The 26,799-nt window shown below is 53.6% G+C and overlaps 1 protein-coding gene across 2 annotated transcripts in view; it reads left to right on the top strand.

Moving 5' to 3' along the window:
- Window positions 1-23,964, top strand: part of PREX1 (phosphatidylinositol-3,4,5-trisphosphate dependent Rac exchange factor 1) — a 176,028-nt gene extending 152,064 nt beyond the window's left edge. For both annotated transcript variants that reach the window (XM_070472737.1, XM_020906205.2), the window contains 19 exons: window positions 1,145-1,332; window positions 1,632-1,793; window positions 2,475-2,685; window positions 3,075-3,351; window positions 3,950-4,156; window positions 5,487-5,575; window positions 7,009-7,091; window positions 7,245-7,335; window positions 9,229-9,357; window positions 10,967-11,008; window positions 12,369-12,586; window positions 14,430-14,529; window positions 16,590-16,733; window positions 16,825-16,939; window positions 18,399-18,465; window positions 19,481-19,653; window positions 20,116-20,218; window positions 20,480-20,547; window positions 22,265-23,964. In XM_070472737.1, the coding sequence (XP_070328838.1) occupies window positions 1,145-1,332; window positions 1,632-1,793; window positions 2,475-2,685; window positions 3,075-3,351; window positions 3,950-4,156; window positions 5,487-5,575; window positions 7,009-7,091; window positions 7,245-7,335; window positions 9,229-9,357; window positions 10,967-11,008; window positions 12,369-12,586; window positions 14,430-14,529; window positions 16,590-16,733; window positions 16,825-16,939; window positions 18,399-18,465; window positions 19,481-19,653; window positions 20,116-20,218; window positions 20,480-20,547; window positions 22,265-22,307 (2,510 nt within the window). In that variant the 3' untranslated portion in view covers window positions 22,308-23,964. The remainder of the gene's footprint in view (window positions 1-1,144; window positions 1,333-1,631; window positions 1,794-2,474; window positions 2,686-3,074; window positions 3,352-3,949; window positions 4,157-5,486; window positions 5,576-7,008; window positions 7,092-7,244; window positions 7,336-9,228; window positions 9,358-10,966; window positions 11,009-12,368; window positions 12,587-14,429; window positions 14,530-16,589; window positions 16,734-16,824; window positions 16,940-18,398; window positions 18,466-19,480; window positions 19,654-20,115; window positions 20,219-20,479; window positions 20,548-22,264) is intronic.
- The last annotated feature ends 2,835 nt before the right edge of the window (window positions 23,965-26,799 follow it).

Below are 26,799 nucleotides of genomic sequence, written 5' to 3'. Positions count from 1 at the left end.
GGGAGCTGTTCTTCTGCTGCTGAAACACCCACAGCCTGAAAGAGGGGCCCTAAAGGAGACAGGCCGATGGGAAGATGGAGAGACCGGAGGCCAGCTCCGAGCTCAGTTTATGCCCCTCTGAGAGCACAGGGCCGTGCAAAACGTGGGTGACCCCAGAGACGACGATGGTAAACCACGCTGGCAAGAGCTGGTGGCTTTGAAACTTCCATTCAATAAGTAGAAGCACCTACTATGTGCCAGGTCGTGTTCAAGGAGCTGGGGAAACAGGCGTGAACAAAGCAGACCAGGTCTCTGCCCTTAGGGTGCAGACATGAGGGGAGCCAGACGATGAACCAAAGAACAGAAGAATTGATAATTGGTGATGTAGCATGGAGGGTGAGGGGGAAAGGGTGACAGTGTGTGTGTTGAGAGGTACTCTTTGGAGCAGGTGGCAAGGGAAACACTTCAGGCCATAAAATGCTTGCTTTCTTCCTAGATATGGCACTGCCTAGATGTGTGACCTCTAAGGAGTCACAGTCTCTCTGGGACCTTGTTAATCTGGACTGAAACTGGGCTCCATAAAAACATGGGCTCAGCAAACTAAAAAGGCTGAGTAGGGTTAACAAGCTTCAGGTCTGGCTCGATCCAGCATTTCATTACTGAGGAGGCCTTCTTTCTCTCCAGTTCTCAGCTCTGCTCCCTCTGTGTTGGTTTCCCTCTCACATGCTGTTTTCTCCACCTAGTGGCTTTGGTAACTTGAAATCCAGTTGAAAAAGAGAATGTCTCCTTCTCTTTGTAGATCCAAAGAGATCTCACTCTCATGGACTCAGCTTGGGTCACATGCTTGTTCCTGAACCAGTCACTGTGAATAGGGGAAATCAAACATGCTGAATGGCCAGGCCTTTGCCTCTGGGGGAGGGTGTGGATGGCAAATGAGTCTCCTTTTCTGAGCCCCAGAAACTGTGAATGAGACTCAAGGCTTGATTCCTGAAAGGAGAGTCTTTTAGAGTTAGAAGTGAGTGATAGTGGGCTGGCAAAAGTGAAAAGAGCTGCAGCTCAGGTTTCAGTCTCCCCGTCTGTCTTAACACAGGGTGTCCGCGGTGCTGGGTCGGGGGCTGGCTTGGTGTGGCCCCTCCTCAGAGTCACCTGTCCCTCTGGCTTCCAGCCTTGCCCCTGATGTCCCTGGGTCCCCAGCCAAGCCAGCACGAGGACAGCCCTTTGGTCAGCCTGACAGTAGACAACGTGCACCTGGAGCATGGTGTGGTGTATGAGTACGTCAGCACCGCGGGCATCAAGTGCCACGTGCTGGAGAAGATGGTGGAGCCCCGCGGCTGCTTCAGCCTCACTGCCAAGGTCTTGCTGGGCGTGGCCCCGCCCCGCCCCGCCCTGGGGGGTGGAGCAGCCTGATCCCCACGTCCTCCGAGTCCACCTGGGGAACCTCGGTCCTAATCCCTGCCCCTCCACTTGGTAGCTGTGGGGCTTAGGAGACTGACTTCTTCTCTCAGCCTCAGTTTGCTCATCTGTTAAGTGGACCAATAGTAGACCTGACCTATACGGGTATTACAAGGCATATAGTAGTCACCCAAGATAAACTCCCTTAAGACTCTGCCAGGTGCCCAGTGAGTACTCAGTAGCTGTTAATATTTCCGCAGATCCTTGAGGCCTTTGCTGCCGATGACAGTGTCTTTGTGCAGAACTGTGGGCGGCTCATGGCCCTAAGCAGCAACATGAGGACCATGTCCCACTTCGAGTTCCGCAACATCTGTGACACCAAGCTGGAGAGCATCGGCCAGAGGATCGCCTGCTACCAGGAGGTGCCTGCACCCTACAGGGTCTCAACTTGGGGTGTCTCAGTTGTAAATGTCAAATCCCAACCCAACTTAGCTTAAACAGACAGGATAATTAGCTGGTTTATATTACTGAAACATCCATAGTAAGCTTCAGGCATGGTCGTATCCAGCACTCAGACAGATACCACACTGTTCCAAGAACAGGACCTCTCTTCTCTTGACTTTGTTTTCCTTATTGGCTTTGCTTTTTCAGGTAGGCCCTTTCTCATGCGGTAATAAAATGGCCCCCAGTAGCTTTAGCCTTAGCAACCCCAGCAGAAATAGAATGCTGTGAGAGCTCTCCTTGGCTTGGCCTGGGTCCCCTGCCTAGGCCTGTACAAGTTCTGCAGGAATGGGGAGGCAACCTTACTTGAACCTCACAGGTGCTGGGTCAGGGAGAGATGTTCCCCCAGGACACCTCAGGTGCAGCTAAAATGGAGACATGTAGGTGGGTAGGTGCTTGGAAGCCTCACATTCCTCCAGGAGTTCCCTGAAATCTGGGTCCAGTGAAAGGCAGTGCAGGGGAATTTACTTTCCCATTTGGACTTACCAGCATTTTTTCCAATTTTGGAATGTCTGGCCTCGGCTAGGATAAAGTGGGTACTGGAGGTGTGCCAGAATTCCCAGAACCCTAAATCACAACCCCATGCCCCCCTCCTTTCCCAGTTTGCAGCTGAGCTAAAGAGCAGGATCAGCCCACCCTTCAAACAAGCACCCCTGGAACCCCATCCGCTGTGTGGCCTGGACTTTTGCCCCACCAATTGCCACGTCAATCTCATGGAAGTATCCTACCCCAAGACCACGCCCTCGGTCGGGAGGTCCTTCAGCATCCGCTTTGGTCGCAAACCCTCCCTCATCGGCCTCGACCCAGAACAAGGTAACTGCGCGCGTCTGTCAAAAGCGTGTTCAGATCTCACACTACAGTACTTAAATAGAAGCATGTCTGAAGGCCAACAGGCTAGAGCTGGGATGGTGGCTGTATGGTCATCAGGGATCCAGACTCCTATCTTTCTATGCCACCATCTCTAAATGTTGCTTTTATCCTGAAAGATGCCTCATGGTATAAAATGGCTGCTGGAGCACCAGCCATCATGTCTACATTCCAGGCAGGAAAATGATCACAGTAGTTAAGAGAGTATTGGCACCAAACTGAAACTTTCTTATTGAAGCAGTTTAATGTATTAAAAGAGTATTTTAAACGGAAATCTTTTTTTCATTTACTGGGATCCTTAAAATGGGTTTGTGAGCTTTTGCTCCCTACCGTAGGTCACCTGAACCCCATGTCCTATACCCAACACTGCATCACCACCATGGCTGCCCCATCCTGGAAGTGCCTGCCTGCTGCGGATGGGGACCCACAACGTCAGGGTCCCAACGACAGCAGCTTTGGGCCAGCCAATGGAGCCCTTGGCCAGGAGGACCGAGGCCTGAGTTTCCTACTCAAGCAGGAGGACCGTGAGATCCAGGATGCCTACCTGCAGCTCTTTACCAAACTGGATGTGGCCTTGAAGGAGATGAAGCAATATGTCACTCAGATCAACAGGTGAGCCCTGTGTCAGGGTCAGGATTTCCCAGCATCTGTGGCATCAACATTTTGAGTAGGATTATTCTTTGGAGGGGGCGGGGGGCGGTCCTGTCCATTAGTGGTTATTAGTGGTATCCCCTGTCTCTACCCACCAGATACCAGTAGCACTCCCTTCCCTAGTTCTGATAGCCTGAGATGTCTTCAGATGTTGTCAGATGCCTTCTGGGGGCAGAATCATCCTGACTGAGAACTGCTGCTCTAATAAAAGGATGGATGTAGGCAGCATCGTCAGTAGAGGCTGAAACTATCGGTGAAAGGTTTGGGGGGATCTTTATTATTTCAGCACTGCAGAGAGAGAAAGCCGACTGGACATGATGGCCCTTTGGGTGCCGTGCAGCAGGCCATACACACGGCACCACCTACAAAGCGTTCTCACCAACACAAGTCGCATAATTTTCTGATCCGAGTTCCAGGCTGGCTAGATGATGCGGGGTGTAAGGGAGGCTGAAATGCTACCTCAGGGATGACATTGGCTCAATCCAGGAGGTGGACAGTTCTAGGTGGCAAATGACCCGGGGCTTTTGTGTCTTGAAGTTCAAAGTCTTTGCTCCCACAGGCTGTTGTCCACCATCACAGAGCCCACCTCCAGTGGGTCCTGTGACCCCGCCTTGGCCGAGGAGGCCTCCTCCCCACCACTGGTCAGCGAAGAGAGCGAGATGGACAGGACCGACCATGGCGGCAGCAAGAAGGTGTGCTTCAAGGTGTGCGAGGAGGATCAGGAGGACTCGGGTCACGACACCATGAGCTACCGGGACTCCTACAGGTGGGGGCAGGCCTGGCTTGCGGGGGTCTCGTGGGTTTTGGTGTGGAGGCATAGTTGAGGCCCTGGCCGTGGACAGGTCGGAATCAGAGGATGTTTCTCAGGAAGCCGTGGGACAGGGTGCTGTTGCCTACCCATGTGGCTTGTGGTTCTGGGGAGTTATTGAGCCCCACAGCACACCCAGGATACGCTCTTCAGCCTCCCTCCCCCCAGACGAACGTTTCAGGGCCCATCCCCTTGGGGACACCACTGATCCTTTCGGCCTTGATTCCTGTCCGCATACGTTGATGGAATGCAGTCCAAGAAAAAGTCAAGATCTGTGTGTTTTAAAATCAACGTCAGGCCTCTGGTTTTTGCAGCAAACACTGTTTTTCTTGATCCAGGGAGTAACCATTTTTTTTCCCTCTTAACTCTCGAGGATCTGAATTGTTTTCTCCTGGTTAATTATTAACAAGATGGGTGAAGTCTTAATTAGTGGGTTGAACAGACCAAAAACTCAATTTCCTGTAATAAACCGTGGAGTGAATGGAATTCTGCACCACAAACAAACAAGCACTGTGGCCTCCAGTGAAAAGGTTCTCCAACATCTGATGGTTGTGGTTAAACTAGAACCTTGGAGGGACACTTCATGTGATTTTGGGCAAAAAGAGGACTGATAGAATTTGGCAAGGCCCTGGGCCCCGTCCTCCCGGCATTTATAGCCTTTCAGTCTTCAAGGGGCCCAGTGTTTCTTGGTGTCTGTGTAATGAGATGATCTGGCTGTCTGGTTCCTGTGTGTTTTTGGAGCCTTGTGTCCACAGACCAAGATCTTATCTCTCTGCGTTTCCTTTCTGACATTTTTGGATCCTCCAGTTTTTCCTTTAATAGTCAGAAAAGTGAAGGAAAGAATTTCAGGGTTGTGGTTTTTGATTCCCCATACCTTCTGAGTTCTTGGGTCACAAGCAAAGCACACACAGCCCTTGTTCTAAGGAGGCTTCCAGCCAGGCCGTGTGGTCGAGTGTGGGGGTGCAGGTGTATCTAGGGACAAGACTGTCCCACCAGGGGAGTGACGGTAATTACACCCGAATGAAAAGGAGTCACTGTCCGCCTACCATTGCTGTGTTTCTATGCCGAGGCCTGGAGATGTTTCTCCAGGGTGGGACCCAGGAAACCCACCGGGACAACCTTCCCCATCTCTGGCACTGGTGGTTGGCCAACAGTGCTCTCTCTGGGCCAGTCATCTGCCCGAGGGTTTTGGCTACATTCCAGAAAGTGGGTTCCGAATGCTGGGACCAGAGGCTGTGGGTGGGGAGGCGGAGGGCTGACTCACCCCTTCCTCTCCGCCGCCCTGCAGCGAGTGTAACAGCAATCGGGACTCTGTCCTGTCCTACACCAGCGTGAGAAGCAACAGCTCCTACCTGGGCAGCGACGAGATGGGCTCCGGTGAGTGCCGAGGCCGAGGGGGTCCCTGATGAGATTGTAATTTGTTCGTTTTTATTTTGTTACGCTTTCCTACACCTTCTCTTGTTTTCTGTTACTCTGCACGGTATGGTAATGGTTTTCCTTCGCTCATTTCGCATGTCTTTATCGCACACCTGTTATGTGCTGGGACCACAGCCGTGAATTTTGAAAAGACAGGCCCTTGTAGAGCTCACGTTCTCTGTGAGTGTCGTGGACGCAGAACAGATGAAAACACACCTGATCCAGTTACCGGATGGGATGAGGGCTCCCGCATTGCTGAAATAGGGCGACCTGATGGTTTCCAGGAATGACACGTGCTCAAACCCAAAATTCACACAACACAAAAGAAGTACAGGAAAATCAGTCAGAATCTCAACCTCTCCCACAGAAGTGACCATTGAGGATATTTGGGGATCACTGGTGAACATGTATTTCTGCACAGAGATGAAGAAATTACGGGTGGATGGCTGGAGGGACAGTCAGACATAAATAAGAATTTATAAGTTAGGGTGGCTCAGTGGTGAAGAATCTGCCTGCCAATTCAGGAGACACAGGTTCAATCCCTGGGTCGGGAAGATCCCCTGGAGGAGGAACTGGCAAACCCACTCCGGTCTTCTTGCTTGAAAAATCCCATGGAGGAGCCTGGCGGCTGCAGTCCATGGGATTACAAAAGAGTTGGAAGCAACGGAGCAACTGAGCACATAAATTTGATTATATGTTACTTGCAACTTTTACTGAGAGACTGAAACTTGTTTAATTTTCATGGATTTCAGCCTTAAAAATTTTTATTTTGTGAATGGGATAGACAATCACATGTACATAATTCGAAAGGCGTGAGAGAGGGTGGGTGGTGACAAACTCCCTCCCACTCTTGTTTCCCGGCCTCCTGCTTCCCAAGCTCCCACTGTCGCTGCTGTCCTGTGTCCTTCTGGAGGTAGTCTGTGCATAAAAATTTAATTTAAATTATACTTCAGTTTAGCAGAAGAAAAAGAAGCTCGGGAAATATCAGAGCTATTTCTGACCTTTGGATAAATATTTCATCACAGAAGCTATTCAGCTGCAAAAAATACCCCTGGGGAGGTTTTAGGAAGGCAATTTAAATGAAACGGCTGCGGGATGAATGAGAGATGTGGGATCTGGTTCCTTCACTTGTTTTCAGAGTGAAAGTAGTAACAGTGACTTACAGTTGTGTGATGTTTTAGTTCTTGTTGCCCATTTTGCAGATAAACAAACTGAGGCTCAAAGAGGTCAAGTGATTTGTGCAGCGTCGCACAGCTGGGACCTGGATCTATCAGACTCCAAGTCCACTGTGGGTTTCGGAGCTCTGTAGCTACGTTGCCTTCTTGCAAAAGAGGCTGGGAAGGTGTGCGATGGGGCAGGAATAGTTGATGGCTGTGGTTTCTTCCTTCTGCTAGGGGATGAGTTGCCCTGTGACATGAGGATCCCATCAGACAAGCAGGACAAGCTTCATGGCTGCCTAGAGCATCTCTTTAACCAGGTAGGATCTTTGTCTCAACCCTGGCCTGACCTTGAGTTCTTCCCATCACCTGGGGTAAGAAGCCAGGAGCCAGGGCAAGGGCCAGAGGTCATAGGTTCTAGCCTCTTGGAGGGCCCTGAGGGCCAGACTAACCCGGGGCTTCCTGTCGCCCAGGTGGACTCCATCCACACACTCCTCAAGGGGCCAGTCATGAGCAGAGCTTTTGAAGAGACCAAGCATTTCCCCATGGACCACAGCTTACAAGGTGAGTGGGGAAGAGTCCTCCAGTGTGGGAGACGGCAGCCCGCATTCATCAGGGACACAGCCTCCTGTGACGTGGTGCATGTGCTGGACGGGGGGCAGGCTGCCTGGGCCACACACTGTCCTCTTTGCCCCTTGGCTGCCGAATGGCTGTGGGCCAGTCCAGGGGCGGTCCACAAGCTCAGCCCATGGGCCGAATCCGGCCCACGGCCTATTTTTGTACAGACTATGAGCTGAGAATGATTTTTCATTTATAGTGAGTCATCAAAACAAAAGAAAACATGTGACAGGAACCGAATGCCCTGCAAAGCTTAAATCAGATCCTGTCTGACTCTTTACAGAAAATGTGTGTGGACCCCTGGGCTGGTCCCTGAGCCCTTCCGGGCCTCCGTCTGCCCATATATAACACAAGGGGAAGGACTGGAGCACAGTTTTCTAGACCTCAAAAACCCCTAACCCTCTTCATCATTTTAGACATATTCATAGAATCTACTGACATCTTTACATTTTTTAAAGTATATTCATTTGCTGCCTGTATTGTTATTGATAGATCTTGTCTGAAAAAGTGTCTCCCTTTAAAAAATTTAATTTTGAAAAGAATTTATTAAACTTCCTGTAAGTGGAAAATCATCGTAACATGCCATAAAATAATAAGTCCAATGGAACCAACAATGAAAATGTCCTTGTACTGTAGTTAGGCATTGTTGTCTGTCCAGAGCTCTTTGTTGTTTATTCATGAGAGGGATTAACAAGTTAAAGAAGTGTTAAGGACTTGACAGCACCAAATTGAGACTTTCTTCTTGAAATGATTGAGAGAAAAATAATCAACATTTATGTCTTTCTACCTGCCTTTCCTCTTGTTTACCATCGAGCCATTTACCCATCCCCCCACCCATTTATCTACCCATCCATCCATCCATCCACTCTACCCACCCACTGACCCACCACCATCCACTTATCCATTCACCCACCCATCCATTCATCCACCATCTCCCCACCCACCCACCCACCCATCCATCCATCCACCCACCAGCATCCATCCATCTGTCTGCTCATCCATGCATCCAGTAAGTAATTTCCAAGAACCAACTTGTGCTCAGCCTTGTGGTGGGCTCTGGGGCTTGTGAGATGAATGAGACACTGCCTCTGACCTCCAGGAATTTCCAGTAGGGTGCAGGAGATAAAGAACCAGTTGCTTCTAAGTGAGGGTCAGAAGTGGTCAGGGGTTGGCGTGCCCTAGCAGAGCCCCTCTGACTGTCTCAGAGTCATCTCTGCCTGGGATGGACCTCTGAAAGAAGAAATGTCAAACTCAGAGGAGCCGAAACCATAAAGTATTTCAGAGACTTGAGACTTCGTAGCAGGGACGAGGCCAAAGGGGCAGAGGCCTCTGTCAGCCTGTCTGGGGTCAGATTCAAGTCCCATCTTGGTCACTGCTGTGATGAGTCACTTTAGGCAAGCCATTTTCGCCCCTCTGTGCCTTGACTTCCTCCTCTGTGTAGGAAAAAGATTGCGCTAGGTTATAGCTCATGTGCCAGCTTGATTGGTGTGGCTGTGAGGGGGCGGGACCTGAGGATCCTTCTGTGACTGCATTCAGGCTCAGGAGAAGAAAACACGGAGATTCATTTGTGATTCTGCATTGGATTGGTTGCGCCTGTGAGGAGTCCCATCCTCAGACTAGCAGAAAGGAGTGCTAAGATTGAGTAGTGATGTCTGCCATGGGTACGGTACTATCCATTAGCATCACACTTACCATCTATTTGCCTTCCCATGGACCAGATGATACCCAAGGCTCCCGCCAGCACCCTTGACCTAAGATTCTGAGCTTTGGAATCTAGTGATGGGACAGAGGCCTCTGTAGCACCATTTCTCAAAGCTCCTTGTCTCCTACCTGCTCCAGAGTTCAAACAGAAAGAGGAATGTACAATCCGTGGCCGAAACCTGATCCAGATCAGCATTCAGGAGGACCCCTGGAACCTCCCCAATTCCATCAAGACCCTGGTGGACAACATTCAGAGATACGTGGAAGGTCAGTCGGGCAGGGAAGGCTGTTACGTGGAGGGCTTGTGGCCTCCGGTTCTTAATGAGGAACACGGGAGGGTCAGCAGTGGGTCCACCTCTGTGCCCCCGTCTCTCTAGGCCCAGGGAGAGGACAGGAAGCGGCAGTGCTGCTTTCTCAGGGCCCTGGGACAGCACACACATGGTCAGGGAACTGCTCATCTGGGGTGCCCGGGGCTTCCTTGCAGAATCAGGAGGCTGAGGAGGCCGAGCTTGTTCCTTCCCAGCTTCCACAGCTGTGGATTTAGTTAGGTTTCTTGTGTTTATGATCAAGGTTACAGGTGTGTGTTGAGGGGAGAGAGGGTCCTTATCAGACTTGGGCCTACAGGTAGGTTTGGATGCTCTAGCATTAAAAAATGTGAATCTGCTTCCAATGTTTATAATCCGAAAGCCCACATACAAGTCTAGAGTTCTGGCTATTCTTGAACAATCAGATGATCTGGCAGTAACAGGCTTGCAACCATTCACACTTGTTTGGAGATGAATGGTGGCCTCCATCTTTAGGTTGGGGAGGGGAGCCTTCCAGTCCACGTGGACTCCACCATACCCTGTGGTCCAGGGTCTGCTCACGCCCCTTTTGTTACCTGCCTGGCCCTTCGCATCTGAGCCTGAGACTCCTGGGTTAGAAGGACTCCAGGCCAGGGAGACATTTGATCAGCATAGCAGGGGGTGCTTGGCCCCAGGCTCATGACCCCAGGAACAGCCCCCTCTGAGTTGGAAGTCTGGGTTGGCCCTGAGCTGTCCTGTTTTCCAAAGCTGTCATTGGTTGAGAGCATGGACTCTGGAGCCAGACGGTCAGGGCTTGAACCCCAGCTCTCCCACTTACTGGCTGTGTGATCTTGGCAAGTTCCTTGACGTCTCTGTGCCTCAGTCTCTCCACTGTAGAATGGGTTCATAGGGCGCCTTCCCTTATGTGTTGTTGTGAGGAGTGAATGAGTCAGTACCCATAAGGCACTTGGTACAGTGCCTGGCACACAGTAAGTCCTCAATAAGCAGACGCTGCTGTTCCTATCACACCAGCCCTGCTTCTTGATGCCTCCCCAGGGTAGAATGTATCACGAGAGCCCAGACCCAAAGGCCTTTCAGGTTTTTCTAAGCCCCTTCTGGGCCCAAGAGCCTTTATGTGAAGGAAAGAGACCAGGATGTTAGCCTGTGTCTGGAAGGTCTGAGTTTCATCTGCATGTGGGCAGGGCTTGGCCGTGTAGGGTGACGTGAATAAGTACCTTAGGATGCATGTGAACCTATGTGAGCAGCCACATGTGTGTGCCCATGAGCAGGTATGAGGCGTGGGCTGGGGGCTCTAGCCCAGGAGTTGCAGGGGCTGGTTTCAGTCTTTGTTCAGTGGGTGTGTATAAACAATTGGGGTGCAGCTAACAGTTGGGGTTTCACGCCCTGGATGTCCGAGGTTTCTGGAATCCACCCAACACTCACTCAAAGCTTCCTGAACCTGGCTGTGTGTACCCAGAGCTTCACTGCAAAGGGGGGCAGAGCACGTGGACCGGGGGGCAGGCTTGACTCTGCCGGCATCTTCTGCTTACTCCACTCAGCCCATCTCCCTTCTTGGTCCCTTCTCCTTCCAGATGGAAAGAACCAGCTGCTCCTGGCCTTGCTGAAGTGCACAGGTGAGGGCTTTGAAAGGGCAACTGTCTGCTATACCCGGTAGAGGCTGTCCCAGCTGCTGGCGCTCGTGACCGCAGTCCAGGGACGGCCTCTCCTGCCGACCCAGGTTGACTTCTGCAGGGTCCTCGGGGCCTGCCTGCGGGGGAGGTAGCCCTGTGGCCTCTGGCGCCTTGAGAACTTCTTAGACCTCATTTCCTCTTCCTGTGTCCAGGGGACAAGTCTCAGGCCCTGGAGCTTGAAGCATTCTCTCTTGTCCCCTCCCAGGCCTGGGCTGATCTCAGTGGGGACCCAGCATAGAGCACTGATGATTTCAGAGGCTTTCTGCTGGTGGAGCCCTCAGTCCCAGCCCGGGGCTTCCTGCCCCTGCAGATGGTGGGAAGGAAGAGGGGCTGATGGGTGCCCAGGAAAATCTTGGAGGTGTTCTCTGTCCATCCTTTCAGAAATTCTCAGCCATGGGGAAGCTAGAATAGGATCTAGGTCAAAATTGGGCACGGAAAATCCGTTGGCTGTTGCCAGTCATTGAAAATAAGCCCTTTCAGGGAATTCCCTGGTTCAGTGGATAGGACGCAGCACTTTCACTGTGAGGGCGCAGGTTCAGCTTTTTTTGGGGGGAGCTAAGATCTCTTAAGCCGCGTGGTGCAGGCAAAAGCAAAACAAAAAATCCCTTCCTGAAGATTAAGGACCCTCAATGACCAACTGCCTGAAATTGGCCAGTTCTGCAAATCACATCACAGGCAGGGGCCAAGGAATTGGAGGTAGGGGGGAGGGATGTTAGGAAGAAGGTATATTTCTCAAAAACAGAGAAAATGGTAAACTGCATTTCTTCGAACATGGAGCTTGGCATCATTGTCATTCTTGGTCAAGGCTGAGACATTTCCTAATAAATAAAGGGACAGCTGAGGGTAGGGGTTTGGGGCAAGTGTTAGGGAAATCACAGGTTTTTTTTTTTTTTTTTTTAAATGAGGATCACTTTTTTTCTGAAGTTTTTACTGAATTTGTCACAACATTGCTTCTGTTTGATGTTTTGGTTTATTGGCCATGAGGCACGTGGAATCTTAGCTCCCCAACTACAGATCAAACCCCCACCTCCTGCATCGGAAGGCGAAGCCTTCATCACCAGAGGAGCCCCTGTTTTATTTTTTTAAATAGGCAGATGGGTCATTGAGAGAGTTGAGTTTTGCCACAGATCGGCTTGCTTTTGGAGAGTCAGTTTTTAATGGGGTTGGCTTTTGGTGCCAGGGGATGAAGAGAATTTTGGCAAGCTGGGCCCAGATGGGTGGTCTGGCTCGGGGAGTGGGGGCTAGCTCGGGGCTCCGGGGTGCCGGCCTGCTGACGGCCCCGCGCGGCCCCCTCCGCCCGCAGACACGGAGCTGCAGCTGCGGCGGGACGGCATCTTCTGCCAGGCGCTGGTGGCCGCCGTGTGCACCTTCTCTGAGCAGCTGCTGGCGGCCTTGAGCTACCGCTACAACAACAACGGCGAATACGAGGAGAGCAGCCGGGACGCCAGCCGCAAGTGGCTGGAGCAGGTGGCGGCCACCGGCGTCCTCCTGCACTGCCAGTCCCTGCTCTCGCCGGCCGTGGTGAGTGGGGGGCCGGGGGGCGGGGCTCGCTCCGCCCTCACGCTCCTCGTTCATTGATTCAGCAGCGCTTACTGAGAACCTGCTGGATGCCCCTGTTCTAGGCACCGGGGACCCAGCGCTGGACATAGCACAGCGTTCTTATACTCGGGAATCTTGTGTCCTGATTTTGGGGAGATGGAAATAAATAGCTAAGGACATGGATGGTATTAGACCTCTGGTTCTCACTGGGGCAGTTTTGCCCCCAGGGGACACGCGGCAATGTCTGGAGACATTTTCGGTTGAAGAAGAGGTACTGGTGTCTGATGCCTAGAGGCCAGGGGAGAGGGGGCTGCTCCTCTAGGAAGCTCAACCACCCCAACCCCCAGCCGAGAATTATCTAGGCCCCAAGTGTCAGTCGTGCTGCAGTTGAGAAACCCTCATTTAAAGAGATAAGGGAGGAGAAAAATTAAGCAGAGAAGGGGGCAGGAAGGTCTGTGGGTAGTGACAGTTGAAAGTGTGATAAGGTGGCCACCGGGGGCCTCACGAAGAAGGTGACCTCTGACCCGAGAACCAAAGGAGGGGAGGGGATGAGCCATCGGACCCTTGGGAGGAGCCCTCCAGGCAGAGAAGACAGCAGGTACAAAGGCCCTGAGGCTGGAGCAGGCACATAGTGTTTGAGAAACAAGATACCCAGTGTGGCTGGAACAGGGAGCCAAGAGAGGGGCGGCGAGTCCTGGGAACCCACTGGGGTCTGACTGTGCAGGTCTTGCAGGCTGTTGTAGGACTTTGGCTGTTCCTCCGAGTGGGTGGGAGCCAGGGGAGGGTTTTGAGCAGAGGAGGGACAGGATCTCACTTTGACACTTAAAGGATCACCCGGGCTGTGGAGGGGGGAAGAGTGTGGAGGGGTAAGGGCAGAAGCTGGGTGACCCATGAGCAGACTTCTGTGATGATCCAGGCGAAGTTCCTTGGTGCAAATAGCTTCTGGTTTAGTCCTTGCAGTAGCCCCAAGGCAGGTCCTTTATATCCGCTTTTTAAGGATGAGAACACTTAACGCCCAGGGAGCAGGTGTGAACTGTGGGAGTCTGATGCTAAGCCCAGTTCGCCCAGCTGATCTGCTTTCTCTGCATCTTTTTATCCCTTGTTGCCCTGTTTATCTACTTTCAGGGCTCAGAATTAGGGTGGGTCCTTCTAACAGCCTCTGGGGGCCATGGCAGAGCCAGTGACTCAGCATTGTGGGGTACTGGTACTTAGAACTGATGCCCCCCAGGAATAAAAACCTGCTCTGTGCTATTTGTTCCTCCACCCGCATGCCCAGGCCCGAGCTCCCCTGGCTTCTGCAGCTCTGAGCCTCCTAGACATTTTCCCAGTTCGGAGGAGAAGTCACAACTGCAGGCCGGTTGGGAAAGCATGGCCTTGGTGTTCCCTCTGCTGGCCGATGCTGCAGACGGGCACCCGCCTGATGGCAGATCCCTTCTCACTTATTTCTAGACCTGAACACCCAGCCCTCACGTCCCCCCTCTCAGATGAGGTCACCGGGACCCAGTGTGTTAACTCACCAGTCGACAAGATGTGCAGGCTCTGAACTGGGTGCTGGGTTGCAACGGTTCAGCGGAATTGGTGGGAGGGCTCGGGAAAGAGGCCCACCCGGCACATTGGAGCAGAGGTGGGCTCTGACCCAGAAGAGGCGGAACAGGCCTGGAGTGAACGTGATCTCGTGTCCAGCCCTGGAGAGCCCTGCATGGGACCTCCTGCCTGGAAGGGCCATAGCCTGGTGTGTCAACCGGAGTTGAATTGCAGCATCTTGAAATAAAACCCAGGGCAGGGGTGGGATCTGAGACTCCTCCACCCTGTCTTCCTCCTGCAGAAAGAGGAACGGACCATGCTGGAGGACATCTGGGTGACCCTCTCGGAGCTGGACAACGTCACCTTCTCCTTCAAGCAGCTGGACGAGAACTATGTGGCCAGTGAGTGATTCTTGGCCACCCCCACTGAGAGAGTCGGGGTTCTGGGGTGGAAGGGACTGCTCTGGGGTCACCCTGCCCCTCCCTCCACCACCAGGCCAGCTGCCTAAGATTGACCTGGGACCCAGTGCTTTCAAATCACCTGCTCCCAACATACATGGAAGAAGAGGGTCTCGTTTCATATAAACCCAGCCATCTCCAACAGCACTTAGGAGGGAAATATAGCCAGTACGCAGTTCTTACTGAAAACTGCTAGAGATACCCTTCTTTGGAATGAAGATGTGTTAAGATTTTCTAAGAACTTAACACCATAATTCTCTTCTTTCCTTTCTTTCTCTCTCCCTCCCCCCATCTTTCTGCTTGCCCATCCACTCATCCATTCATTAATATACTCATCCATCCACCCACCCATCCATCCACGCATCCATTCACCCCATCCGTCCACCCCCCATCCATCTATCCACATACCTGTAATTACGAGCACATCCTATGTGTCAGGCTCAGTTTTAGGTTCTGGGGCTGCAGTGGAGAGAGACATGGCTATGGTTTCTGCCCTCGTGGAGCTCACAGTCTAGCTCAGTCTCAGCCCTGACTGCACTGGGATCACCCAGGGAGCTTTTCAGATACTGAGGCTTGTTCCCACTGCCAGCCCTGGCGATTCGGATTCAGTCTGTGGGGTGAATCCTGGACATTGGGATTCTAGCCAAGTTTTCCAGGAGACTTAAATGTGCAGCTGGGACGGAGAGCCACTGTTCTCTGCGATCCCTGGACCAGCATCTGGAGGACTGTTAGAAAGCCTAATCCTGGGCCCCATCCAGGCCTCCTGAATGCAGAACTGGAAGCAGAGCCTAGAAGTCTGTGTGTTAGTAAGCCCTCCTGGGGATTTTGGAGCATGCTCGTTTGAGGACCTGGACACGAATTTGAGCCATCTCCGGGAGCTAGTGGAGGACCTAGGAGCCTGTGTGGGGCCACAGAGAGTTGGACATGACTTAGCAACTGAACAGCAGCAGCAGAGTTTGGGAACCACTGGTCCTTTTTTTTTGTTGTTGTTATTGTTGTTTTTTATCACTTCCCCGAGGAGCGTGTTTAGACAATTTTTTGCTAATCGCCACACACCCCCATGGGGCTTCCCTGGTGGTTCAGATGGTAAAGAGTCTGCCTACAGTGCAGGAGACCCAGGTTCGATCCCTGGGTCAGGGAGATCCCCTCGAGAAGGAAATGGCAACCCACTCTAGTACTCTTGCCTGGAAAATCCCATGGAGGGAGGAGCCTGGCAGGGTACAGTCCATGGGGTCGCAAAGAGTCGGACACGACTGAGCGACTTCACTCACACACCCCCGTGAAAGTTTAGTATGATGGATATACTATATATCCGTCTAGGTATTGTATGTATGTCTGTGCTTTATACATGAAAAGAGTAATGTTTTTTTTGCCTTCCCCATAAGAACCAGTTTTTACCTTCTTGGAGGCAATATAACGCTGTTGAGAATATGTGGACTGGAGTCTAGTTGGACAGTGGGTTTCGTTTTGGGTACCTGTTGGAACTGGTTGACAGTGGCTGCCTGTCTAGAGGCCAAGTTGGGCTCAGAGAGGATTACCGATTGATTAGTGATGTCTCTCACGGGCACGGGATGGGGTGCTAGGGTCTAGGCGGGGATGGCCACCCCTGCCACGTGCTCTTCCCTGTGGGTGTATACAGGATGCAGGTGCTGTGTGAGGGCAGCTCTTGCCCGGTGGAGGCACTGGGCTGCCAGGCGAGGGTGCAAGGAGCCTTGCTGAGGCTCTGAAGACAAACGTGGACAGCCCCCCAGCTGGACAGAATCAGTGTCAGGTCTAAGAATTAAGCAGTGGGAACAGACCTGCTGAAGGAGGTGAAAGGGAGGTCAGAGGCTGCTCCTCTGAGCATGGGGCGATGGGCTGTCTCAGGCGCCCCTCTCCGGGCGGGAGGGCAGGGAGGCCTGTGGCTGCGGCTCTGGGGTCTCGGTACGTCAGTGGGGTCTGAAGGAGGGTCTTCTGAAGCTGTCCTCACAGCCGCGTCCCCGGCCCACCATGTCTCCCCACAGACACCAATGTCTTCTACCACATCGAGGGCAGCCGGCAGGCGCTGAAGGTCGTCCTCTACCTGGACAGCTACCACTTCTCCAAGCTGCCGTCCCGCCTGGAGAGCGGGGCCAGCCTGAGGCTGCACACCGTGCTCTTCACGAAAGGTGAGCTCGGAGACGGGCCACAGGGTGCCCTCGGGGGGACGGCTGTGCCCGTGGGGAGCCAAGCACCTGCCTCGCTCATCTCCCTTCACAGCTCTGGAGAACATGGAGGGCTCACCTCCTCCAGGCAGCCAGGCTGCGGAAGATTTGCAGCAGGAGATCAACGCCCAGTCTCTGGAGAAGGTTCAGCAGTATTACCGCAAACTCAGGTACCGGCGTGGGTCTCCCGTTGGGGCCAGGATCCTGGACGCTGTCACCTGGAGGGGGCCTTCACGTGGAGGGCACCAGAGCGCCCCCAGCGCCCGGGCGGGCACAGTGCTGTTTCTTGAGCACCTGCTGTGTGTCAGTCCCTCTGCCTACACGTGCTCCTCAGATTCTCACAGTGGTTGTCTTTCTAACCCATTTTACAGATGAGGGAAACTGAGGCCCAGGGAGCACACCCAGCTTGCCCAAGACCACAGCTAGAGAGTGGCTGAGCTGAGCTTTGAACTGGGTCTGCTTGGCTTCGTAGCAGGTCCTGCCAGCTGGGAGGAGATGCCTGTTTCATTCTGCATGGGGGAGGGAGCTGTGACAGGGGCCCTAGAATCCTTGAGCCTGTGAGTGAGGGGTGTGACCCCAGGGCCTTGGCCCTGCTCAGAGGAGGCCCTCAAGGAGAAGAGGGGAGTAGGGGTCACATTCACCAGGAGGAAGCCCTGGCCCCAAGGAAGGAGCCCCACTCCTGCTGCCCCCACTCTGGCCCCTTCCTCCTTCCGCCTCACCTTCTCCCTCCATGAAGAAGGAGGGCTGAGAAGCAGGAGATCAGGGTGTCAGGGTGTGGTACGGGGATCTAGCCCAGCGTTACCGTTTGGAAATGGGAGAACGACACTTTCATTTGTCTGCGCAGGGAGAACATTCACCTCTGTTATTACAACGGGCATCTCTTTGGATCGATCGATGCTATCGGTCTGTTCTCTGCCGTTTGCTGAATATTTAAAATATGGTCTCTGTGATCTGCATTCGTCCCTTCCTTCAGAACCTGTCAGTTGAGACCTTCCGTGGGCCGGGCTCTGTTCTGGGTGCTTGCTTAGAAGTCAGCAGTGACTGAACAGAGCCTGTTCTTCATGGAGTGTAGATTCTAGGGCGGCCATGGCCCCTGGCCCCCACCACCCCATTTTGTCAATAAAGTTTTATTAGCACACAGCCATGTTCATCCATGTATGTATCGTCTATGGCTGCTTTTGCGCTGCAATAGCAGAGCTGTGTAGCCTCTCTAGAGAGACAGCCTGGTCCACACAGCTTAAAATGTCAGCTGTTTGGCCCTTTACAAAAGAAGTTGGCTGAGTGCTGTTCTAGAAGGGGAGGTGAGCAGTGAACCAGGACGCAGAGCAGTGTGATGTGTCAAGTGATGCTGGTGTCCGAGGAGAGACACCGGCATGGGAGAGGGAGTGGGGCGCTGATTCAGGTGGGCGGTGGGGGGAGGTGGCATTTGAGGACCCTTCCTGCTTCCTCCTGGGCTGTTGGAGGAACAGCTGACTGTGGGCATGGAGAGCTGTGTCCGCTACGCTCCCTGATTTGTTTCCTGGAGTTGTTGGGAGGCAGAGAGGCTGCGGCTGTGGTGGGGCAGGGTGGGAGAAGGGGATGGGATGGTGGGTGTGGCGGCCCCACCCTCACATGTCTCTTCTCTTTCAGGGCATTTTACCTGGAACGGTCTAACCTGCCCACGGATGCCAGCACCACAGCGGTGAAGATAGACCAGGTGTGTCCTCTCGTCCCTCACCTGCCGTGGAACCTGGGCAGGGCTGGGGGTTCGCCAGGTTGGACAGGGACCAGGGTCACACCCCAGCCAGAATGCTGGCTGGGACACTGCCTCTGAGGTCCCTTCTCCAGGAAGTCCCCTGCGGTCTCCAGAACCCTCCCCATTCTAGAAATTCCCATTTCTCCCTGACCCGCTTTTAGAATTCCTTAGATGATGGGTTCTCCCTGGCACCGACTCCTTGCAGCATTGCTCTGGGGCTGGAGCTCCATGCCGGATATGGCCATGAAGTGTTCTTTTTGTTTGTTTCCAATTTGTTGCCAACATTTAAAAGTCAAAAGATTTCCCATAAAATGGAGGCTTCTGGCTTATCCTGAGCAATGGAAAGATCTGGCTGTTCCCAGCCACGTTCCTGTGTCACACTCGGCCTTCTAGGGGCTGTGCCCACCCCCTCTTCCCCCGACCCACCCCATCCCCTGCATGCTCCAGGCCTCTCTCCCTCTGCCCAGGCACTATTGGGCCTCAATTTTGACGTACTATGGGGGCTCCTGGCCTCAGATTGTGAGGCTGGGGCTCCAGGAGACGGGGCGGGCACAGCCCTTTGGGAGTTTGTAGTCTGCTGGCAGAGTCTTAAGACAACACAGAAACCCTTGGCCAGAGTTCTGTGCCTGCATTGGCAATGCTCGACAAGCCGGGGGGGAGGTGGGGGGGGTGGGGGCCACGGACTGTTCCCGGGGAGGGGCTGCTGTGTAGAGAGGACGGGGAGGGGCATGGCTCTTGGCTTCACCTGTGCAGGTGAAGAGAATTAGATGGGAGGGTGAGGCCTGAAACATATTGTGAGTGCCGAATGCCGGCTTATGGGGCAGCCGCAGGGGTCGTGAAAGAGTCCTGGCTCAGACACTCCTGTGACAGAGTGGGGAAGATAGCTGCTGTGATGGAGCTTGATCAGAGGTGAAGCCTGGGGCGGAAGGCGGGGTGGGGGGCGGCCTCTGACCACCTGGGCATGTGTACCTCGCAGCTGATTCGCCCCATCAACGCCCTGGACGAGCTCTGCCGCCTCATGAAGTCCTTCGTCCACCCCAAGCCTGGTGCCGCCGGGAGCCTGGGCACCGGCCTCATCCCCATCTCCTCCGAGCTCTGCTACCGCCTGGGGGCCTGCCAGATCGCCATGTGCCGCACAGGCATGCAGAGGTGCGTGGAGTCATAGCGGGGAGGAGGGGCGTGGCCGGAAGGGGCTGGGCGGGCCTCTGGGCGGGGTGGGGCCCCAGGATGGGAGACTGGAGGCCTGCTTCGAATCCTGGTTCTTTCGCTGCCTGTTGAGTCCAGACAAGGCTACGGCCCACTCTTGGCCTCAGTTTGCCCACTGTGAGATGAGACTTCAGGGGAAGGTGGTCCTGGGAGAGCTGCTGAACTTCCCAGCCCCCTGACTCTGGCTGGTGTGACCAAGCAGCTGAGCCGCCTGGTTCTGCTGGAGCATCCATAGAACACGGGCAGGAATGGGCACGCGTCTTGGTTGGGGCCAGGCTGGACCACTCTCTCGCTTCTGTCCGTTGTCCCTGCCGCTCCGATCGGGGTCTTGGGGGTTGTGGGGGGCAGGACGTCGCCTCTGTCTCACCTGCTGCCCACTCCCTTTCCCTTGCCACCCCACTGCAGGAGCACCCTGAGCCTCTCCCTGGAGCAAGCGGCCATTCTGGCGCGGAGCCACGGGCTGCTGCCCAAGTGCATCATGCAGGCCACGGACATCATGCGGAAGCAGGTGCGGCGTCCAGGCCCCAGGGCCCCGGAAGGCTGCAGGGGAGGCGCCCAGGCCTGGGTGTGGTGGGCTCACAGCCCGGGTGGGATGAGGGGCCGTCTGGGGATGGGGCTGATGACTGTGTCCCCTCTGGAGGGGCTACAGATCTTCGCTTCTGGGGATCTCCCAGTCACCCTCACCCCACCTCATCCCACCCACACACTTCCTCAAGCACCCTGCGCTCAATGAAGAGACAGCTGGGCCCTCACTGTTCTCTCTTCTCAGGGCCCCAGGGTGGAGATTTTGGCCAAAAACCTCCGGGTCAAGGACCAGGTGCCCCAGGGCGCCCCGCGGTGAGTGGCTGTCCCCCACCTTCTCCTTCCCTCTGCTCCCTTCCCTGGGGTTGGCCTCACCCCAGACAGACCCTCTGACATTCAGGTGGGGCTTCCCCTCTCGTTCATGGGATCCCCTTTGGGAAACAGCAAATACGACTTAGTCTGTTACCTTCCAGGGCTCCCACTTTGGCTGGGAAATTGAGGCCAGGCCCCAGAGTGAACCATGGGGCAATGAGGATCTGTGTGCCCCCCGCAACTTGCTCACACACTGCTTCTTCTCTGCTATCCTCAGAGCCCTCAGCTCACCTGCTTCTTCCTGTCCTCACGGCCCCATCGTCTCCGAGTCAGTGTCAGACTTTCTCATAGCACTGTGCGCAGCCCCCTGTCCTAGGAATAATTCATTTTAGTGCATCTTCTCTCTCCATCCACACTGTGGTGATTTGCTATTGACATCGGCCCACACTTTTAAAATAACTGTTTATTTTGAAATAGTTTGACCACAAGAAGTTAGAAAAATACTACGGCGTTTTCAGGGGTCCTTCAATGCAGCAACCCCTTCCCCCTACCCCCCCAGGATAATGTCTCATGTAATCACAGGACATTGTCAAGACCAGGAAACAGTGTTGGAGCGATACAAGAACTCATACAGATCTATGTGTTCCATTAGTTTTTGCCTACACTCTTGGCCCATGTTGCTTTTAAATATTCTTCAAAAATTTATTTCTTTATTTTTTATGTATTGGCTGCCCCGGTTCTTAGTTGCAGTGTGTGGAATCCTCATCGTGGTAGGCGGGATCTTTAGTTGTGGCGTGCGAGATTCTTAGTTGCGTGTTCCTGGTTGCGGTGTGTGGGATCTAGTTTCCCTACTAGGGACTGAACCTGGGCCCCCTGCATTGGGAGTGTGGAGTCCCAGCCACTGGACCACCAGGGAAGTCCCTTAAATGCTTTTCTATGTCACTTCCCCTGCTCCAGGCACCATTCCCATCTCTTTACCTATATCGACTGATTTGCTTAAACAACAACTCTCTGAGCCAGGTCCTCGTGTTATCTGCCGTGGGCAGTGGGGACAGCGAGGCCCAGAGAGGTGAAGTGTCTTGTCCGAGGTCACACAGCAAACACACAGAATGAGAGTGGCCCTTCTGAGCCCAGGCCGTCCCCTTCCCGACCCCTGCGCCTTCCCTGTCTTGTCTCTGTGGCCACCTCCTGTCTGGTCCCCCTGCCATCCTCCTCACACAGCATATATGCTTTCTCCTGCTTGAAACCTCTTAGTGGCTCCTTACTTGAAGGTGGGGCTCAGAATCCTCCCAGACCGGAAAGAAACCCAAGGCAGGTCTGCACATGCTACAGGGAGAAGCCCCCAAGATACATTAAACGAAAAACTCCAGGGGCAGAGTGCTGGATCTGCTTGGCCACCAGTAGTGTGGAAAAATGCGCAGACACCCACACGTGTAATCACACAGCCACACGCCTATCTTGACACACAAACGGGTGCACGTGTTTGCGTCTGTATTTGTAAACCCCTTGCCGGTCTGGAGAGAGTAAGACTGCTGGGGGGCGGGGACTGGACTGCTGGAGGAGAGTGTGGGCGACCTCGATAATTTTTCACTCTGCGTCTTTTTACACCTGCTGAGTTTTGCTTTCTGGGCATGACTGCACATTCACATAAATCACATGCTGCGATGACAGTAATGACAGGCCTTGGCTGCCCCTCATCCTCTGCACCTCCATCCACCAGGCTCTACCGCCTCTGCCAGCCGCCGGTGGACGGAGACCTCTAAACGCCGAGGTGCCTGGTGCCTGGCCGCATCCTCTGGAGCCGGGGTTTGCAAGGACAACAGGGGGCCACGAGGCTTTCTCCAGAGCTGGCCTGAGGCCTCCGCTCCGCCTGCCTTGAGATCTGCCCGGCCTCCTCCATCACGTCACCTCCTGGGAGGATAAATGGTGCCCCCAAACGTGGATGAGCTGGCGATTGGCCCTGGGCCGGCACGTTCTCCACAGTTCTGCCAGAATCCAGAGGGGGTCCTGGGGACCCACAGAACTGATGGGTGCCTCCAGGGCCTGCACTCCTGTCCTGAAGTCCCCAGGACACAGGGGAGATGTCAGGGCCGCCGCAGCTGGAGGCCCGTGGCCCCAACTCCCTCGGGATGACTCAACCTGCACTTTGGAAACTCCTGGTTTCCTTTAAGTCCACATTCCAGGTGACCACACGTGTCTCTTCCTCACCTTAGCTTCCAGATCCCCCTCTAACCCTGTACTAATCTCCCCAATGGACTCAGAAAAGCCAGACCTCTGCCGGGAAAGACAGAGGGACAGGGCACAACACTTATTACCAAGAGGACGGTTGAAAGCCACCCTGGCTTATCTATCAACGCCATTGGAACTGGAGCCATCAGCCCAGGGCACAAGACTTGCCCCAACTTTATTTATATGGCGTGAACTCTATGGTTTATTTTGGGATTTTTATGTTGTCGTTGGTTGTGTTGAGATTTCCGCCTCCTGCCCCCCAGGTTATGTGAGTATATATTTGCATTTTAAATTTCAAAGAAAGCTATATTGTCTAACAGGGGACCAACATAAAGTAGTATTGACAACTTTTCCCAGTTCTACTAAAAAAAGAAAAAAAAAACTAAATTATTGAAAATGAAAGAAATGTATTTCATCTTTTTTAGTATTAGGGTCTTAAGATATTGCTTACAGATATCAACTAGGGTTCCTTTCCCCACCCACCCTCAGTTCTCTAGCCGTTGGCCTGTATCAGGGTGAATTACTTTGTTTTTTGAATGACTGGCTCCAAGGGTTTCAGAGGTGGCTAGGCCAGGCCTGGGGGCTGGAGGGGGTTGAACCATCCACTGGAGAGGCAGTCCCACACCAGTGTGTGTCCTCGGTGGTAGAGGGGCTGCTGAGATATCCTGAGAGGTGGCTTCTGTAATTTATTTTTTAATGTTAATCCAGAGCAAGGCAGCAGCAGGGCATTTGGGACTTCTCAGCCAGCCAGAGAGACCGGAAGCGACCCTGCCCACCTGGGCACAGGAACCTACACAAGATCTACCCCTCTGTCCAGCCCCCTTCCCCCCAGAGTTTGTTGCCTCCACCTCCTGTCGCCAGCAGGGAAATGTCTTTCCAGCCTTGGCTGATGGGTGAGATCAGGTGTAGGTTTTCCTCTGTCCTGCAGGCTTGAAGCTGCACCAACATCTTGGCTCCCTGCACCCCCAGGAGTCGCCTTCTCTCTCTTGCCACCCTGCATCCGATTGCAAGAGGTGAGCTTGTTGCTGGACAGAGGTGGCCTGGTACAAATGAGGACCCCATGTCAGAAAGGGAGAGGGTTCCCTGCGGGCAAGGGTGTTGTGCACTGGTTTACTTTACAATGTACAGATCTTCTCATTCAATTCATGATAGATTTTTTTATTATTATTAAAAGTTGGTTTATAATACAAAGATCCTGATCTGTGGTGGGTTCCTTCGGGGCTGAACCTGGTGGCCTGGGGGTGGTTGGGCCTGCACGTGTCACAGGAGGAGTGAGGAACTGCTGTGAAGATGGCGCGGAGGCCGGTTCCATCGGTACCATGAGTTACCACACTGAACCTCAGTTTCCTCCTAAAATGAGGGCAGTATGTATATATTCCCTGCGGGGGAGTGGTGAGGACTACCCGAGATCGCGCAGGTGGGTCTGCATCTCAGATGTGCCAAGAAAATCACTGTCTTTATGTATGTGTGGTTCGCCTTTGTTTTGGGTTCTGAGTACTCATTTCAGTGTGATGGTGGAAGAATGTGACTATTTCTCCAGGCATTCCCTTGCCTCCGGCTGCTGTCATGCCAGGACCCCCTGTCTCACGTGTGCCCTCGGATCAGGGTGGTCTGAGTGATGGGCCATCGGGCTGGTCTAAGGGATGAGCATCCATCCATCACCGCAACCTGCGAGGTCCATTCGGTCCGGAATCCCACGGGAGTGGAGCTCCAAGTGCTCAACAGGTGGTTGGCTGGTTCCTGGCCAATCAGAATTCACGCTGGCCACACACGGGCCAATCAGAACAGAGCCATGCAGACATGGTACCCGCACACGGGGTCCTGTGGTATAGGTCCCAAGGCTGTCCGCGGGTTCTCACCCGCCCAGGCTCTGAGCCGTGTTTATGAAGCTGCCTGGGTCTGTCTGCCCAGGCAGAGAAATCTAATTCTCAGGCCTGAATCATCTGCCCCTTGCCTTTCTCCGTCTCCCTCCCTCGCCCCTACCCTGTTCCTTCCCTCCCCATCTCTCTCTCTCCCCTCCTTTCCCACACTTTGGAAAACACTGATCTCTATGAAGGGCTTCTTTGAGGGTGCCTTCTGGAAGCCCTCACTCTCATGAGTGTGCTTGGGCCTCCCCTGAGTCCTGCCGTTTTGGACCAGAGCCCCTTCTCTTTTCATCTCTTTTCCTTCCAAACTCTCAGAGCTTGTTCTCTCCAGACCCAGGCTCTGGGTCCCTCCTGGAAAGAGAGCCTTGTGTCTTTCAATTACAGGTTTCAAAAGACTCAATAATATAATAGATGAGAGTAGATCCTGGTGGGATTTGGGGCACAGTGATGGACTGATTACTTGAATTATCTGAAGCCTGTAGTTGGATCCCGGGAAAATCTCTCTAAGGGGAGAGCCTTCACCTTGATATATATTTGGGGTCAGCAGGGAGGATTCGCTGCCTTCCTCCAGGCAGACGCTTACAGGAAGCAGAAGTGTCCTTTTCTGCACCCAGAGGGCCTGCAGTGAGATGAGTGAGTTCTCCTGCAGTGATGGCCACGGGCAGCTTTGGTTTGGAACTGAGAATTAAGGTCTCTTCAGCCTTGAACAAGTCACATCCCTTCTCAGACAACAGAGCTGCATCAGCAAATGGGGTAGAAGCCTGGGGCTGTTTCTTGCTCTGGAAGGCCTTTCTTGGTACAAAGTGGAGCATGAAGGCCTGCTGACAGAGAAGGGGTGTTTTGTAAATGACCAGACGTCTTGAACTTGCAAGCTGAAACTTGGAAGCTGATGTGGTTTGTTTTTGTTTTCCTAATTTTGAATTAGACACTCAAGAACCAGAAGCTTTCACTTCCAAATCCTGAATCTGGGTTTCTTTTGAAAATTCAGATGCTCTGGTCCCTGTGGCCCTTGTGGGACCATGTGACCTGCCTGGTCACATATCACCTGAAGCTGGGTCGTGGCCGCTGCCTTTGAGCAAAGTCAGTTTTCCATCTCCCATCCGGCCTAACACACTCCTTTACCTGATTGCTCATCTCCGGATGGCCCTGCCTGGGCGAGCTTGGCCAGTGCTGGCCTCCTGAATCTCCAGATCTTCGGCTCTGGCGTTGCCATGGCGATGTTGGCCGAGGGAGGAGCTGGTGACCAAGAGTGGCTGCACTGACCAACGGAGCATCGAGAGATGGGTGAATCCCTGCAGCTGGTGAGTCTCTTGACCCCCGGTTCTCTGCTCCCCCTGCTTCTCAGTTTCTCCACTTGTCAAACGGAGCTGACTTGGATACGGTCCCTTGGTGTGGGCTGTGTTGGGGGCCACTCGGAAAGCCAAAGGTGGTATGGAGTGTGTTGGCCACTTTGTGATTTTATCTAAATGTAACTGCTTATATATTTACCATTCTCCACCATCAGTGAAGCACCCTGGGAGCAGGAGTCACATCCATGCTGTCTGCTCTGTCCCAGGTCTGGCCCAGTGCTGGGTTTCAGTGAACCACTGATAAACAACAAAAAAAGAAGGCTCATCACTGTCAGGGCCAGGAACCCACACCCTAGCTGCGTGTGGCCAAAGCACATGCCTATAACCACACGCTATGCACCTGGCCTTGTTCTCGGACTGGGCTGGATTGGGGAGAGACCTGGGCTGGACTGTTGGGGATGGGGAGAGACCTGGGCTGAGACTTTTGAGGTCAGACGTCTTCAGACATCTCTACCTGGCAGGCTGCTGTACTTGCTGAGCGACCATCTCTTAACAAGTCACCGTCTCTCTTGCAGCCTCAGTTTCCTTCTCTGAGAAATGGAGATACTTGCATCCAACTCTAACTTCCTGGGGATAAAGGTGGTACCCCATCTGTCCAGCAGGTGGCGCCAGGGATCGTGTCCTGTCCAGAGCTTGTGGTTTCCAGGGCTTGAGTGTTGCCAGCTCCTGCCTGCCTGGCTTCCCACCCAAACACTTGTTCTGCGTGCACGCTTTGGGACGGAGGCAGCAGTGGCTGAGACTGTCTGCAATATGGGTCGTGTCCTCTGCCCTTCTGGTCTGGGCTTGGCCTGACTTGGTGTGGATATTTTCTC

This window comes from Odocoileus virginianus, chromosome 9 (genome assembly GCF_023699985.2).
Source record: "Odocoileus virginianus isolate 20LAN1187 ecotype Illinois chromosome 9, Ovbor_1.2, whole genome shotgun sequence".
NCBI classification, from domain to species: domain Eukaryota; kingdom Metazoa; phylum Chordata; class Mammalia; order Artiodactyla; family Cervidae; genus Odocoileus; species Odocoileus virginianus.
This window is presented reverse-complemented; position numbering and strand designations above follow the sequence as displayed.